The 18,176-nt window shown below is 40.7% G+C and overlaps 1 protein-coding gene across 2 annotated transcripts in view; it reads left to right on the top strand.

Annotated features, from left to right (window-relative positions):
* The window catches only part of uhrf2 (ubiquitin like with PHD and ring finger domains 2), a 130,265-nt gene that overhangs the window by 96,924 nt on the left and 15,165 nt on the right, over nucleotides 1–18,176 (top strand). For both annotated transcript variants that reach the window (XM_080188493.1, XM_080188492.1), the window contains 5 exons: nucleotides 6,574–6,683; nucleotides 6,795–6,981; nucleotides 10,114–10,237; nucleotides 10,345–10,452; nucleotides 17,958–18,062. In XM_080188493.1, the coding sequence (XP_080044619.1) occupies nucleotides 6,574–6,683; nucleotides 6,795–6,981; nucleotides 10,114–10,237; nucleotides 10,345–10,452; nucleotides 17,958–18,062 (634 nt within the window). The remainder of the gene's footprint in view (nucleotides 1–6,573; nucleotides 6,684–6,794; nucleotides 6,982–10,113; nucleotides 10,238–10,344; nucleotides 10,453–17,957; nucleotides 18,063–18,176) is intronic.

Here is an 18,176-nt window from a genome sequence, read left to right on the forward strand (position 1 = left end):
TGACAGAGCTTATAAAGTTATTTAAGAAAGAAGTTGTTAGTGAGCTGGGTAAGATGATTGATAAACTAATCAGAGTTGCAGAGGATTAACATCTGGTCTAGATAGTTTGTATCCCTGTGTTGAAAGAAGTTAGGAAAGAGACAGAAGAGACGCCAGTCATTTACAGGATAGTGGGCATCACTAGCTATCAGCATTTATTGTCCATCCCTAATTGCACTTGAGAAATGTGGTGGTGATCTGCCTTAAACTGCTGCGGTCCCTGTGGTGTGGGAGGGAGGATGTTGACCCAGGATATATATACAAAAATCATTAGAAAAGGAAATCATGACAGAGGATTGGCAGACAGCGAATTTGATTCCTGCATTTTTGAAAAACAAGATGAAACGCGTCCTGGGAACTATAGGCCAGTTAGCTTCATGCCCACGTTAGGACAGAAAATGGTATCCTTACTCAAAGAGATTTTGGGAAACCATAAAAAAAACTGGAAATATAAAAAACGTTGTTATCACAGATATTAAAAGGGAAGACCTTGCTTGTCCACCCTTATTGAATGCTTTGAAGACGTAACAAAAGGGTAAATAAGGGTAATGAAGTGAATGTAACATACTTAGATTTCACAAAAAGCCTTAGATAAGGTCCTGCATTATAGCGTCATGACATTATAGTGCCAGGGTGCCCATGCCCAGGGGGCACCATCCCTGACTGACCCCTTGGGGGGCCCCAATTGCTCCCCCTTCATTCTGGCGAGGTCTCCTGCTAGTTCCCCGAATGTGGGGAGCTAGTCTAAACACCACCAGAATGAAGTACTCCTGGCGGGGTAGGAGATTTGATTGGGACCTGAAAGTTCCCAATAATGACCTGCTAAACATATTTAAAATGCATTTAAAAAAAGATCCAAATTACTTACCTGACTTCCCGCCGGTTTCCGTATGGTCTGACCAGCAACTGCTCGCCGGCTCTGGGACGTGCACATGCATTCCTGACACATACGCAAATCCTGGTACAAGGCCGGCAGCGCGCACTTCACCAGAAAAGTTGCGGGTCTCAATGGGAGAATCGCGGCCACAATTTCTAAATTTTTAGTCAATGTCACATTAGGAGTATAGTTAATATAAAGAAGGGCTGTGACAAAACATGGAAAGATATTAATAAACTTGCAGATTGTAGGTAAGTGTGAGGGAATACATTTGGAAGGAAGAATAAGGAAGCCATATATCCCTTGCAAAGTAAATGTGTATAGGAAGAGCAAAATCTGGGGGTACCGACACATAGATCATTAGAAGTAGAAATGCCCTTTAAAAACTATATAAAATAATGGTGTTCATTTCCAGAGAAGTTAACCTATTATAGAACCATTTAGACCAAACCTGGATTTCTGTGAACAGTTCTGCTTTCTATAAAAGGATATAGAGGCCCTGTAAAATATGAAAGATAGAAAACTAACTGGACTGATGCTTGAATTGAGAGATTATCCTCTTGTTAAAAGAACAACCTGGGGCTCTATGAAAGGGTTTGGTGGGGTAGATGTAGAAATGTTCCATTTGTGGATGAAACCAAAACCAGCAGCTATAAATATATAGTAGTCGATATATCCACAAGGGAATTCAGTAGAAACCTCTTTACCCAGAGAGTGGTTAAAATGTGGAACTTGCTACCACAACCATGCTTGAGGCAAATAACAGAGAGGCGTCCAAGGGAAAGCTGGATAAACACCTCATGTCGATTGAAATAAAAGGATATTTTAATGGAGATTGATGAACGCTGGGGTAGGAGGAGGCTCAGATGGAGCATAAACATCCGCCTGTTGAGCTGAATGGCCTGTTTCTGTGTTTGTAAAATACTTGTGATGCTATGTGCAGTATATTTTGTTACGCAATTTAACCAGTGGCATTTCAGGAAAAAGTCTAATTCTGTTCAAACATACCTTGGTTATCGGCCAATTTCGGATGTTGGATTTCGGAACTAAAGGGCTTAGATTTTTTGTTTCTATCGCCCTCCATCTTCACATGAATTCCAAAACTTATCAACCCAGAACCAAGACTGAAATGTAATTTAACCGGCCAAAACTACCCGCACAGGATACAAGCAGCCAGGTTTGAACCATTAAGCACAGGTCGGTGCACCAGATCAATCCTTTTGATGTAATAATGGGTATAAAATGAATTATTTTGTCATTTACTAGGAACTAACATTGCCAGACCAGTTGATTCCTGATGCATGCTAAGGTGCCCATTCAATCATATGTTAAGCTGCATGTTTCTTCAGAGCATTTAAATATATAACAATGTGTTAGTTTTAGCTTGGTGGTAGTGCTCTTGTGCCGGAATAAGAAGGTTCTGGGTTTGAATCCTTCTCCCAGCAGGTGAGCACACAAGCCAAGCAGCTGTTTGAGTCCTGAAGAAGAATACTATTTGACTTGAAACATTAACTCCATTCTTTGATCCACAGATGCTGGCATTTCCAGCATTTAGTCTTTGTTAATTTTAGATTTCCAGCATCTGCAGTACTTTATTTTTATTCTGACATTTCGGAATTTTCACTTTTTGGTCAGATTTTTATCCAAAACCTTGTTTGTCCCCTCAGCTGAATATAAAAGATTCATGGCACTATTCTACTCTTCTTTGGTGTCCTGGCAAACATTTATTCCTCGTGCAGCAGCCTGTAACAAATTATCTGATAATTTATTCCATTGCTGTTGATTTTGCAAATTGGCAGCTGAGCTTCACTGCAAAGTGACCACAAAGTGCTTTGGAACATCTTGAGGTCCTGAAAGCTATCTTTACAATTGCCTGTCTGCTCTTTTCCTTGTTGAATTTGAAAGCTCAGAATGTGAATGACTAAGTCTGCTTACTGCTTACAAACTACAGTACACGTGTTTGGTGTGTGTGCTTAGGGGGGCTTCAATGTTATTCAATCCCGTCCACTCTTCTGCTGAAGCAGGCAGATTCATCAGATGATGTTCCATTCTTCACAAACTGGGACAAAAAAAGAAAACGCTGGAAAATCTCAGCAGGCCTGACAGCACCTGTGACGATGCGCTCTATCATTCGGGCTCGCATGCCTTTATTACCTCACTGGGAGAGGTTCTCTCTGGCAATGAAAACACTTGTTCCCATGAACAAGAAACAATCGTGTTGGCCTCGCTGGTGGAACCAGAGGCCATTGAGGCCCCCTAGGGAGGCAGAGAATAAGGCAGTGGTGTGCCTTGGCAGTGCCAGACTGGCACCTGGGCAATGCCAAGGCGGGACCAGTGGGGGTTGACCAGAGGGTGGGACCTGCAGGCCAATGGGGGGAAGGGACCTAAGATTGGCCTGGGCAGCAGGGCCAGTCTCAGTGACCTGGACAAGAGAGGGAAAATAAAATCAGTTTATTGTGTTGAATGCCATCCAGCCACTTGGCATGTATCTGGGCAAAACTTGATTTAGCGGTGGCCTCTGCCAAGAGCAACGACCCAAGCTTCTGTGTGAAGAATGGCTCATCTGTTTAGGTGAGGTTTTGAAGAGCTTCTAGAATTGATGGAAATGTTATCAAAATGCAATCTATATCTTTAGCTAAGGAGTGGGAAAGGGGAGCAAAAATTGGGAAGAAAGAAGAGTTCAGATTACAAATAGCAGTTGTGCTGGTGACAAGAATGCCATGGGATATTTGTTACAGTTCTTCTAGTTTGAATTACGGTGTGTTGTAACCCAAGACACAAAAGTATTGCCGGATTGAAATGATAACACAGAATACTCAGGACTCCATAAAGAACAATCCACAGTAAATTAAGTATTGAAAGTTGCAATAGATATTGGAGAAAAAAAGCCCACATTTAGGATTTCTTACAAATTTTGTAAATTCACAGCACAGATGGATGCTGTTTGAACTATTGTTGGTAATCTTAAAGAATAGTCCATGCTGCTTTAATTTTTCTTTTCAAATATTTAACCATTTCCTTCTTAAAACCAGTCATTATGGATTCTGTTTCCAGTGTTATTGCAGGCAACCAAAACTCCCTTTTGGACTATTTGCCACATGTCTTTATAACAAGCCCCCTGTGTTGCACTTTACCAAAACCATGGCTGGAATTTTACCAACCCACCCGCCATGGGAACCTGTGTAGGCAAGGGTCAGACAGTGGGAAGATCTGTTGACCTCGGGTGGGATTTTAGTGTTTTGGGATGACCGAGGCCATAAATGTCTTTCTGTCTGTTTAATAATACCATCCTGTATTAGGGCCTGGAAAACCTTGCCTATATTAGGTTGTCTGGTCTGCAGTTATTTGAATTATTCTTTATTCTCCTTTGAGAACAAGGGAGTTACATTGGCAATGCTCCAATTCTTTCACGTCCAAGGTTATTTCAGACTTTATAGTAAGAACCTCTTATAACGTGTGCCTGTTGTTAATTTGATGCCTTAGCTTAAACATAAGTAGGAGGCTTGGGGTTGGAGTCTTTTATCACTAAGATTAGGGTGATGACATTTGCTAAATAGCCCAGTGCACAATCTTTCCCCTGTTCATAAGTCTGATTCCGCAACCATCTCAAGGGCAATTCAGGATGGCCAACAGATGCTGACCTTGCCAGTGACATTTGGATCCCATAAAACAAATTAAATAACATGAGTTTTTTTAGTGTTGGGAGCTGGGATATGGCTGTACCACATGAAGAAATAATTTGGTGAGGCTTTAGGGCTTCTGTTACGGCAGATGTAAGTCAGTAAGTTGCATTCAGTTTTTCAGCAATGTCATGTATAATATAAGATTGCAGAATCATACAATTACTGCCATTTAACCTACAGTCAATTACTGGGGAAAAGATACTAATCTGTATTGTATTGCATTTGGGGCGACGATTGTGATTTTAAATTGAACATCCACTACTGTTTTCCATTGTTCTAGAGTGCCACATTGATAAATGCATTATTTTTGTTTGTGTACGTTGTGCTTAACAGCTGTGCACTGCTTGATCCTGTATCAGTCACCATTATTAATGTGTGTGATTTTGTTACATGGAGTGCCTCCACTTCACAGGCTTGTTTTGTAATCTAGCAGAAAAGATTAACATGATGTTACAGTGATTGCCCTGGAGAGTAGTGTTATCCTTGAGAGACTTCTTCTGACCTCTTTCCACAAATATAATTTTAATGTAAGATTAATCAAAACTACTAATCCAATATCTGGAGAATTTTTAGTGCATGGGCTTGTATCAAGAGCTAAAATATTGACAGAATGGAGAAGCCAATGATTCTGGGTTACTTGATATTTATGGCAGGATTGGTTTCCAATTGTTTCCCATATAATTATAGCAATTTGTCGCTGTCATAATGTATTGATGCACCCAAGCAAATAGAGTAAGTGTATTCACTGTTTGCTTATAGTAAATACTATCCATTGATGGTCATCTCCAACTTTTAACTATGAAAGCTGCATCGACCACTGTGTTACCGCAAGTACATGGGAACTTAACACCAACTTCTGAAAGGGATCATTGTGATTGTGTTAGAATTGTGTCCAATAAATTACTTTCATTTTAAAGATTTTGTTTGAGTGGAAATCTAATTGTGAATTTTAATGCAAATAAATTTAACGTACAAAAATTAAATTATGTAGTATTTTGTTTATATTCTGATTAATGGCGCATCTGAAGAAGGATTATAATTAGCAGATTCATTGGTAGCTCCATGCTGGAGCTGCATGTTCTGTCAGCTTTGAGGCATTTGACAGTGCTGGAGCTGGGAGGGGAGCATCTCGGTGAACAAAAGAAAAGGAAGTTGCAACTTAGCAAGAAAAGGGAAAATCTCACACTGTGATATAGAGGCAGTAATAGGTTGTGAAAGATGCCCTTTCATTCTGATCTGAAACTGTTATCAACAGTGAAGTTGTACTGAAACACTTGAGTGTAATCTGCAATAAAAATCTGTATTGCCCATTCATTACTCAATATGACAGCATTTTGAATCTCGTCAGCTGGATAAAGCTTATTCAACTGCTTTTTATCAATCAGCAAGATTTAACCAGAATCTGGTTTGAGAGATTTGCTGAGCTGTTGCAGGATTTATACAGACATGTATCTTCAACATATCCTGAAAAATTGCATGCTGGTAAATTCAGAATTTCCTCCAACCTCTGGGTACCTTGTATACATCTCTACAGAGCGGCTTTCATTAAGTTGGCATTATGAGTTTATTCTTTTGCGCTTGAACACTGCCTGCATTGATAACGTTATTAATTGCAGTGTTAGGGAGGCAACCCATTTTTAAAATTGCTGAATTTCACATAGGAACAATTGCTTGGCAACATCAATGTACAAGTATGTAATGTGGATTTATGCATGTGGGGCAAGTCTTATTGATGAATAGTTTTGCAAATTAACATTCTTTAACTTCCATCTTTACCGTCATCATCAAACTGATGGATTGTTTGCAACAGAGATAATTGCAAAGAGATGCATTGAGCATACATAAGAAATCTGTTCCTTTTTAGACAAATGTCAGAGGGCTTCACTAGCAATCCTTTGTGAATTATGAATGTATGGCTAATTGCTCAGTACTGCACAGGTAATCTTATGGCTTTTTTTTTCCCTTCTCCCACAGTGGCCCTCTAGATATGATAGGTGACTGCAAGGTGCCATTTTTGGATGAAATCTACAAGATTGAAGGACCTGGAGCTGATCCAATAACACTAGCTGACGGACAGTTTAAAAGTATGAGGGTATTGATGTGCTGGAAATTACACAATATTCAGTCACCCTGTGGATACTGTTTGATTCAAAAAATTGCTTTGTTCCCATTTCCCCTCCCCTCCCCATCTCCAGGAAAGAGTGGCCCTGAATGTAAATACTGCAAGGCAGATCCCGATAAGGAATGCAGATTTTGCGCCTGTCGATTATGTGGTGGGAAGCAGGACCCAGATATGCAGCTGTTGTGTGATGAGTGTAATATGGCATATCATATATACTGCCTGAATCCACCCCTCAGCAAGATACCAGATGATGAGGACTGGTAAATGTTTCTGATTTATTTGGGACTAATGAACGAAAGAATCTTTTTGACTCATTTGTTATTGGTGGTGACGATTCGGGTCTTACTCTGAATTTAGCTAACTATTTGCCAATTGTAAAAGATAGAATTCAGCCCCTCATAAAATACAGGTCAAAATTTTACCGGCACGCCTAACTCGGTTCTGAGGCTCACAGAACGGAATTCTCCATTGGCTTTGGGTGGGATTTTATGAGCCTCGCCTGTGCGATGTACATAAGAACATAAGAAATAGGAGCAGGAGTAGGCCATCTATCCCTTCGAGCCTGCCCCACCATTCAACAAGATCATGGCTGAAGTGGATCAGTTCCACTTTCCCGCTTTCTCCCCATGACCCTTAATTCCCTTGTCTATCAGATGTCATAAAATCCCGGCCACAGAGCCTCAAAAAGAGCAGCCTTTTCAGTCATGAAAGAAGTGCAAGTGAATTATACTTACAACTTTAACAACAGCGTATTGGCACAGTGGTTAGCACTGCTGCTTCACAGTGCCAGTGACCTAGATTCAGTTTCTAACCTCAGGTACTAGCTGTGTGGAGTTTGCATGTTCTTTCCGTGTCTGTGTGGGTTTTCCCCGGGTTCTCAGGTTTGCTCTCGCGGCTCGCAGATGTGTAGATTAAGTTGATTGGCCGTGCTAAATTGCCCCTTAGTCGGGGGATTAGCAAGGTAAGTGGGGTTGCAAGTGAGATTGTGGTTGGTGTAGGCTCAATGAGCTGAATGGCCTTCATCTGTGTAGTAGGATTTCTGTGATTCTATGAACTAGCACTTATACTTTTATAGCTCTGTACTGGATATGACTAAAGAGAGATTTTAAAGTGACTTATCAAGGTGTAGTGAGAAGCAGGAAGTTGGAGGTACAGAGACGAAGTAAAATAGATTTCTGAACACATGGAAATAAAGACTGAAAGCTGAAATGATTGATGAAGGAGAAAGAGGGGGGCGCACTGTAAACAAATGCTGGAAGAGGGCAGTGCAGGAACTGCAATGTGGAGTTGGAGGAGTTTACAAAGGTAGCATAAATGGATGAGCGAGGATTTTGAAATGGCCGTGTTCAGAAGGATGGAAAGCCAATGGGTGCTGGGTGGATCATTATTTGCTTCACCTCCTGTTTCCTTATCTATATCTATGATTCTTGTGATGCAACCTGCCAATTGGACAACTTCAAATTTCTGACTCCGGTGGCCTTCAGTTAACAATGACTGTACCTTTGCCAGGCTGGTTCTGGGCTTTGAGCTCTAAGTTGGAGCCACCAATCGCCTCCTTCTGGCTGAACTCAATCTTGTCTTTGTTTTTCCAGCATTTCCTGTTTTTCACTTCTAACTGCAGGATTTTCTAATTTTTCTAATCTCAATTTTCTCACCTTTGTCCTTGTGAGTGCCTCTCCCCTCTTTAGGAATATCTTTTATTGCTCTGGCTTTTTGGGCATTCTTCAGTTCAGTTGTTGCTTTTCTGTAGCCTCAGCCAGCATTCCTCTACTAATCTATTGTTTTCCATTTTCCTGACCCTTCTAAAATACTTATCTTTCAGTTTATAATCTGACAAAGCTTTACATCTGAAACACTAACCTCTCATTGCCGTGACTCTGACTACCCTGTTGTGTTTGCTGTTACTTTTTCTAAACTGGGCACTTCTTATGAAATTGCAAGTGACTACAATAACCCTCAGAAGCTGTGCCTATTTACACCACTTCCCAAGATGGCATAAGCGGAACAGACCCAACATAAACATTGCTTCATCCCAACTCCAGACTAAAATCCGTTCTGCATGGTAGCTTAAGGCTGTATGTACAAAAAGAAATGTCTGTTTTATCTAACTCCTTTATGGGAGGGTGATGGACAGCCTTCAGTTGCTTCTTTTTTAGTTTATTAATTAGTCGGCTCTTGGGTCCAAAAGTTAATCATGAAATTACTCAAGTCTGAGCTTATCCAGGGTACAGCAGTTAATTATAATGGAAACCCAGTGATCCAGAGCAGTCATCTGTTGCAATGTGGAGAGCTGTAAGCCCACGAGCTCTCACTTGTTTTGCAGTCCCGATCTGAGCTAGTCTGTCCGAGCCAGCTGGTTGTGAAAATTCTGAGGAAAGTTCAATCCCCTCCCGTCTTTAACATCTTAACATGATGACAAGCAGCCAGTTGCAAGAGTGGCTCGAAGTTGCTTACCCGTCCCGTGTTATTGAGTTGTGCGAAAAGTAAAGCAATTGGTAACATTAAGTGGAATGAAATCTATGATTGAACTTGAAAGCACTATGCTCTGTGAATTATTGGTGTAGTTTTTATGCATATTTAATGCCATTGTGTTTGACATTGATGCTGGTCAGGTATTGTGTACTGTGAGTTACTCATGGCAATTAAGGCCGACTTTCTGTATTTATTTAGTTGCACTGTTGCTATTTTGTATCATATTTCGTAGTTGAGTTTCAATCATAGGTTCATGATTAACTTTTGGACTCAGACCCAAGAACCTATTAACAAAGAAACTTATTAGGAAGCAACTGAAGGCTGCCTACCATCTTTCCATAAAGTAGTTAGGTAAAACAAACATTTCTCTTTGAACACACAGCCTTAAGTTACTGTTCAAAACTAATTGTTTCTCATGTCAATGCTCACAAATTATTTCAGGTATTAGCCTGGAGTTGGGATGGAGTAGTGTTTATGCTGGGCCTGTCCTGCTGAAGACATATGGGATGTGGGGATGCATCCTGGGATACGTAGGTTAGAGGGATTAGCAGGGTAAATAAGTGGGGTTGCGGGAATAAGGCCTGGGTGGGATTGTTGACAGTAGCAGACTTGATGAGCCAAATGGTCTCCTGCGCTGTAGGATTTCTTCGATGACTTCTTCTGTGAAGGCACAGCTTCTGAGAGCAATTTCAGAGGAAGTGTGCAGTTTAGAAGAAACAGCAGCAATTTTCTTCCTCCATACGCACACCCTTTTCCAACCTTCCCACCTTTCCTTAAACGTTTTACTATCAAGTGCTGCATGTATATGCCTTGAGAAAGAATTAACACAAGATGCTGGAACTTGGACCCGTGAACTTGGGTCATTTCAATAAATCCCGTGTGCGTTCATAATTCTATATTTGAAAATTGCACCGTTGCAGGTATTGCCCCTCCTGTAAAAATGATACGAGTGAAGTTGTGCGAGCAGGGGAAAAGCTGAAAGAAAGCAAGAAGAAGGCCAAGATGCCGTCTGCCAGCACTGCAAGTCAGAGGGACTGGGGCAAGGTGAGTGCTGCTGTTTGGTGGTGTACATTTACATTCATTAAAGTGCTGTTTGAAAATATCAGTGGGATTAATAATGTGCCTTTCATCAACCTATCTTGTGTACACAGGGTATGGCCTGTGTTGGTCGCACGAAGGAATGCACAATAGTTCCTTCTAACCATTATGGCCCCATACCTGGCACTCCTGTTGGCACAATGTGGAAGTTCAGAGTTCAGGTATGTAGTAGCATTCTTCTGTTTCAGTTCTCAGCATAAGATGTCATAGAATCATAGAAAGGACACTATGGGACAACTTAGCATGGCCAAACCCACACATAACTTAGCTATGAGATTCTCAAATCAGTAAACCTGTACTTTGTGTAATAAAGTGCATGGATAAACTCAACTTGAGTCGTTTAGGAGACAGTATGATACAAGGATTACTTTGAGTTATATCAAGTTGTGAATATGCTAAATTGCAGTATGTATGAGTTTAGGATCTTCAGTACAATTCTGCATGCGTGATTGTTAAGAAATTAGTTGTTCTGGTTTAATACAGGATTTCCTAACACAATCTGGAATTTACTCATTTTAACAGTCATTAATAAGGAAACGTTGCTTTAAAACTTCCCTCCCATGCAAAGAACAGAATTTCTTGGCACGTCTGAGAAAGAGAATCTCCATGCAGATCACCTTTTGGGAAAGGAAATGAGAGCACTGTGTTTCTTGGAGACTTTAATTTAGTAAAGCTAACCATATTCATCTGTCAAAATGCTCTATCCAAGATTATATTTCATTTTGACATTTGGGAGAAATCCCTGCACTGAGGCCCCTCCTTTCCAATCTTTCACACTCCCTCCAATCGCAATCACAGCTGTTTGTTTCTGCACATTCCAAGATGGACCATCAAACAGGTTGCAACTGAAGGATGACCTTAGACACGAATCATGCAGTACGGTGGCACAGTGGTTAGCATTGCTGCCTCTCAGCGCCAGGGACCTGGGTTCAGTTCTAGCCTCGGGTCACTGTCTGTGTGGAGTTTGCACGTTCTCCCCGTGTCTGCGTGTGTTTCCTCAGGGTGCTCCGGTTTCCTTCCACACCAGTGATGTGTGGGTTAAGTTGATTGGCCGTAGAAAATTGCCCCTTAATGTCAGGGGGACTAGCTAGGGTAAATATGTGAAGTTACGGGGATAAGATCTGGGTGGGATTATGTTCGGTGCACGCTCAATTTACCAAATGGCCTCCTTCTGCAATGTAGGGATTCTATGATTCTAAATGTTGCATTGCACTGTTCTTGTTAGAAATCTTTTTAGTGGAGCATTTATCCAACAGTAAAAACTGGGCAGCATGGTGGTACCCTTCCCCTCACAGTGCCAGGGACCTGGGTTCATTCCCTGGCTTGGATCGTTGTCTGTGTGGAGTTTGCATTGTCTGCGTGGGTTTTCTCCAGATGCCCAGGTTTCCTCCAATGGTCTGAAAGACATGCTGGTTAGGTGCATTGACCTGAACAGGCAGCGGCAGAGTGTGGCGACTAGAGGAATTTCACAGTAATTTCATTGCAGTGTTAATGTAACCATACTTGAAACTAATAAATAAACCATAAAACTTCACCTAGAAATTGTACCTTCCCAGGGAGTAGTGCTCTCATTTTGTTTCCCAAAAGCCGGTCTATATGAGATTCACTTTCTACATTTTGTCTCTTCGTTGTGAGTGAAGAATTTTAAAGCAACATTCCCTTGCCAGTGATTGTTAAAATGAATCCCAAAAATCCTATGTTAAACCAGAAAGATTTTTTTAATTTGATTTATTATTGTCACATGTTTTGGGACACAGTACTATTTCCTGCGCATTGCATAGACAAAGCATACCATTCATAGAGTATGTAGGCGAGATTTCACCTGAAATCCTAAAAACACTTTTCCTGTCATGTTGTGATCCAGCAGTTACACCAATCAAAGTCAGTAATGCAACCTCATGTGACATTGATTATGAATGTACCCCAAATGCTTATCTTCCATATTTCATCTCCATGGCAGGTTCTTCCTACTCTGTCTGTTTCACAATAGACTTTGCCTTGGATGGTTTCTTCTCCCATGTTATGCATTTGCCCTTGTGTGTCCACCAGGCTTCCATCCTCAGTCCCTTCTTCTTTGTTATTCCATGCTACACTTTGCCATGATTATCTGACAGCTTTTAGACACTGGTGTAATGCAATTCCCATCTTTGTTACCTGTCAGATTGGCTATTCCAACAGTCTATTGGCTGGTCCCTCACATTCCCACTTCGTAAACTTGAGATCCTTCAAAACTCTGCTGCCTGTGTCTTAACTCACAACAGGTCCTATTCCCCTTTGCTCTCTGTGCTCACTGACCCACACTGGTTCCCAGTCAAGCAGCATCTTAACTTAAAAATTCTCATCCTGTTTTTCAAATCCCTCTATGGCCTCGCCCCCTCCCTGTTTGATCTCTTCCATTCCTCTGAGATATATTTGCTCCTCTAATTCTGATCCTTTAGAGGATCCTTGGCACTGCCAAGTAGGGTGGTGGAGGCGGACACACTGGGATCGTTTAAGACTTACCTGGATAGTCACATGAGCAAAGTGGGAATGGAGGGATACAAACGAATGGTCTAGTTGGACCAATGAGCAGCACAGGGCCGAAGGGCCTGTTTCTGTTCTTTGTCCTTTATGTGTTCCCAGTTATAATTGGTGCAGTATTGTCTGCCAGGCTATCAGTTGTCTAGGACCCTGAGCTCTGGAATTCCCTCCCTCCCACTACCACCTCTCCACCTCACTTTCCATCCTTTAAGACACTTTTTGAAATCTATGTCATTGACTGTGTTTTGACCATCCAATCTATTATTTGTTTATATGGCTTGGCATCGTGCTTTGTTTTATACTTTTATGAAATCTCTTGGGACAGATATTGAAGGTATTTTATCAATCTGAGTTGTTGTTGTTTACTGACTTCCCGAGATGGCTGCAGTTTCACAGAGCTGCTAAGGGATTTTATATTCCCATAAAATAATACATCCTTAACCTTGGGCTTAATAACAAAGGGCAAAGTTATCCACACAAGCTGCTCGATTGAAACTCTTCCTCGTTACCTCATTGCTGGAATCTGGGTTATGAAATTGCCCTCTTGGATCAACATTTAGCCAGGATATATAGGAGAACAGTGTGTTTAGAAATTCAGAGTGTTTGGAAGACCCATCAGTTCCAAGGTTTCTGAAGAGCAGAGGCTGTGTCAAACTGGGGTGTGGGCAGTCCCCTTTGTTCGCTGGCTACAATAACTTCAATTCAAGTTTCTGTCTGCGCACAACCCTCCACCCCGCCTCAACAGCCAGTCATTCTCGTTATCCCGATTACAAAGGTACAAGCAGGATGAGATTAAAGACGAGGCTGGTACACCTTTATTGGATTTACAAAACATGCTGTGCAGGAGTTGAACAGCCGTGAGGATGTCATCATGTTACATTTGGGAACCTGCTGGAACTGGGATGGGCAGATATTACATCTAAAAGTGAAAAATTCCAATTGACAGGCCAGTTATTGGAAGAGTGACTATTAGAGCAGTTTTGCCCAAAGATTGAAACCCTCTTGATTACAAGAAACCCATTAATCGAGTTTATAACATTGAATTCCTTTAATGGTAAGTTGGTTAGACCAGTCACACACATTCTGCTTGTACTGGAGTATCTCCAGTTTGTGCTCCACCTTAATTGAAAATATAGTTTCATCCACCTCATGTTGTAGCAATTTCAGTCTTTAATAAGCAATTTGTATTTGGATTGTAAGGGACTGCCTTTTTCTGTCCAATGTTAAGCAAACTATTTGGAAAACGTGCACAATTTAAGCCTGCACAATTCCCAGTCAATGGCTTTATTTTTGATCCTTACTAATCGTCATTCAAATCTCTTCAAATGTGTTTTTTCTCCTGTGCTGCATCAATGGAAGTGTTAGTTTTTGGTTATGGGAAAACTGCAAGCCCTTGTTCTAGGTCTGCTGTGTTTAAATTGGCATTCTGACAAAAGGTTTCTTTGGGTACACCAAGAGTTTCAAAAATAAGATCACTTCTCAGATTTGCCTGGAACTCATTGTTTTCTCCATTGCCACAGAGTTAGAACTGGAATATCATTTCCACTATACAGACGTGAGCACAACCTCAAGCTTATTACCTCTTTCTCCCAGAACAATTTGGACATTTTCAGTTGTTGCATTTTTTTTTACTGTGTGAAGACCTGAGGCAAACTGGTAACTAATTGGCAGATAGCGAATGACTGATTCAGCATATCTAGCACTACTAAGGTCTTGAAGAAATAAACAGAACACGTTTAGGCTTGTTCAGCCCGATGCTGAATCAGGTTCCAGTGGTAACACAACACGAGGGTGCCACATTTGGCACACAATCGCTATATATTACTGTTGCGATGTACCTACAAAACAAGGGCACTACTATTCAAAGCTCAGCTCTGACAACTGATAAAATAACTCTGACTCAGAGAAAGGAGGAATGAATGACCCAATCTCCACCTGTCTCGTTTAATAGCTTCTAAAGTATGTGGAGGATGCGGTATTAAGTAAAGAGGATTGATTACTTGCCCGATAGGATCCTCATTCTTAAATTAGTTGTGCTGTTAGTCCTTGCAGGTTCGTAGTTCAGAAGAAGCAGTTTGTTTAAGATTGTTTCAGTTTAACTTTGAATGGCAATAAACAGGGACAATTACTTAGAATTATGTAGAATTTACAGAGCAATTACAGACCAGTCCACAATCAGTGCTCTGCTCAAGCTTCCTCCTATCCGCATCTAATTGGCAATATGACCTTGTATTTCCTTCTCCTTTATCTTATCTTATAGCGGTGGTACTGATATTATTAACTCCAACTACTCCCTGTGGTAGTGAGTTCTACATTCCCACCTCTCTGTGGGTCAAAGAAATGATTTCTGAATTCACCATTTGATGTTTTTATTTGCTGACTATCTTACTTTGGCCTCTAGTTTTGCTCTTCCCCACTAGTGCGAACACTCTGTCTGTGCCCACTCAGTGTCAAAACCTTTCATTGTTTCAAAGACCCAGCCTGTTAATCCTCTCCTGATAGGAATAGTTTCATTTTCTTGGATATCATCCTTGTCAATTTTTTTTGATCTCTTCAGTGTGATAAGAGTTTGTAAACTCGGAATAGTGTGAAATAATGTATTTTGATTAGAAGGTTGAGGAGGAATAAAACAAGGCCCAGTGTTAAAGGAAGCAAGAAGGTGACAGCAGAGGTTAACAGAGTTAATAAACATGAGATGCTTTTCTTTACAAATAGAAGCAGAGAATACAAAAGACATAAAAGGGATGGAAAGAGTCCACCCAAGTGAGGGTCATGGAACGTTGGATTAGCACTGCGGCATCCCTGGGTTCAATTCTGGCCTTGGGTGACTGTCTGTGTGGAGTTTGCACATTCTCCCCATGTTTGCACGGATTTCCTCCAGGTGCTCCAGTTTCCTCCCACTTTCCAAAGATGCGCAGGTTAGGTCGATTGGCCATTCTAAATTGACCCTAGTGTCAGGGAGATTAGCAGGATAAATGTGTGGGGTTACAGGAATAGCGCTTGGGTGGGCTTGTGGTCGGTACAGACTTGATGGGCCAAATGGCCTCCTTTAGTGTAGGGATTTTATAATTAATTTCTATGACTAAAACTACTTAATACAATAGTCCAGCCGTGCTGTAGTATTGCCAGTTTCTGGGGACCATGTTGTAGGAAGGACTTTAAGGCTTTTGGGAGAGTTTAGAAGAGATTCACTGGAATGGTTCCAGGGATCAGGGATTACAGCTACTCGGATAGGCTGGAAAACTGGGATTACCTTCTTTAGAGCAAAAAAGGCTGAGATGAGATTTAATAGTAGTGCTTAAAATCATTAAGGTTTTGGACTGAAAAGTGAAGAGAAACTATTGTCAGTGATTGAAATGTCAATAACCAGAGGGCATGAATTTATGTTGATTGACAGAACCCAAAACAATGTGACAAAAACCTATTTTACACAGTGAATGGTTTTGGATTTGTAATGCACTGCTGATAATGTGGTGATCTAGAAAAGGGAATTGGATAAACGGAAATAGGAAAATTGATAGGATTATGGGGAGAGGGTGGATGAGTGGGAGTAATAAGTTTTTATTTGTAATACTGGTAAAGACTGGAAAGTCAAATGGTTTCCCATATTTCACCTAACTGAGGCTCAACTCAAGTTTAGTATAATCTCTTTGCTTTTTATCCCTCTGGAAATACGCTCTGAGTGCCTTTATTTTTATGGCCTTACAAAACCTGCACCATTACTTTTAATGATTTTTGTATATAGCCATTTAGAACTTGAGTATTGCTGAAAAAAAATTTTGTTGGAAGTTTTTTATCTTGAACTCATCATGAAAATACGATATTCTTGGTATCCTGATGAGTGCAAGATGAAAAACTTCAACAAAAAAATGTTTCTCTTCTTTCAGCAATATTGTTGTGTTTGTATTCTGCGGTTCCTTTTGGACTATTCAGATTCGTATTTCACAAGCGAATATGTTTCTTCCTTATTTTCTGTATCAAAGTGTATTCTCTTGCACTTATCCATGTTAAAATTCATTTACCAATTAAATGCCATCCTGTAAGTTTATTAAATAATTTTATTGCAGTCTTAAATAAAGAACAGCACAGGAACAGGCCCTTCGGCCCACCAGGCCTATGCCAATCTTTGGTGTTGATCCTACCCATGCCCCCTTGTCAGTTGGGTGTTGCCTGCATTCGTAGAGATTGTGCTTTGGATTCAAAAGTCTAAATTGTTAATGTAAATTGTGAATGATAGCAGATCCAGCAGCGATCCTAGAGGGACCCTGATTCCCTCTTGCCACTTGAATAGCCCCTTACACTAGTTTTCCACCTTCTGTCTTGCAGCCAACTAACTATCCTTCCTACTGAATGTTCTCTGACTCCACATTTTCTGACATTCATTTGTTATTACGTATTACCTTACCGAAGGCCTTTTGGAAATCATGGATCGATTACAATTACTGCATCGACTCTGTCCACTCCCTCTCTGGCTTTTAAAGTAAATCAGTGCCAGATGTTTGGGGCTTTATAGCAGAATAGCTTAAAGTGAGAAATCATGTCACCACCTCTGTACAATGTTGCAGCTGTTTCACGTGTGCTTATCCTTTGGTTTCCCCCCCACAAAACTTGGCAAGCTAATCGACACTCCTGGAAAGTTTTGAGGAAGCGTATCTAAGAGGGAAGGGAATTCTCTTGTGTACTTTTTCTTATAAATTACTTTCAGGTTATACGGGAAATGTGCTTTGAATACTGTGATATGACCAGGTGATACTTGCATCTGCCACTTTCTGGCATTTTGTTACGTGGGATTTTGTGGCTCATTTTAGCTATCCCGCAGCTGCTCCTGGGCACACATATTTATCCTGTTATTGTATTGTAAGTTCCCTAACCAACGGCAAAACTTAATTTATTCTACAATCTGTTCAAATTTGTATGATTCAAGAATTTTCAGAAGGCAGAGCTAACTTATGCACTGATACATTTTTTGTTGCTAATCACTCAAACTGAAATCTGTTGTTTTTAAGATCATATCACTGACTTTTGTGTCTGTTTTGAGTTCTGTTAATGTGAAACAGCTAATTCAGGATATTTACTGATCATCTGCGGATAACTCGATTATCGCCTTTCTTAACTGTTTTAAATCTGAATGCTTCATTGCTGCAAGGTGAGTGAAGCAGGTGTTCACAGGCCACATGTTGGAGGGATTCACGGACGAAGTAACGATGGAGCTTACTCCCTGGTGCTAGCTGGCGGCTTTGAGGATGAAGTGGTATGTAGCTAAAATAATAAACTCCATTCAATATTAACCATTTCAGCTTCAGTTAAATGAAGTGGTATGTAACTAAAATAATAAACTCCATTCAATATTAACCACTTCAGCATC

Source organism: Carcharhinus amblyrhynchos, chromosome 5, assembly GCF_965287045.1.
Source record: "Carcharhinus amblyrhynchos chromosome 5, sCarAmb.v2.hapA, whole genome shotgun sequence".
Lineage (NCBI taxonomy): Eukaryota > Metazoa > Chordata > Chondrichthyes > Carcharhiniformes > Carcharhinidae > Carcharhinus > Carcharhinus amblyrhynchos.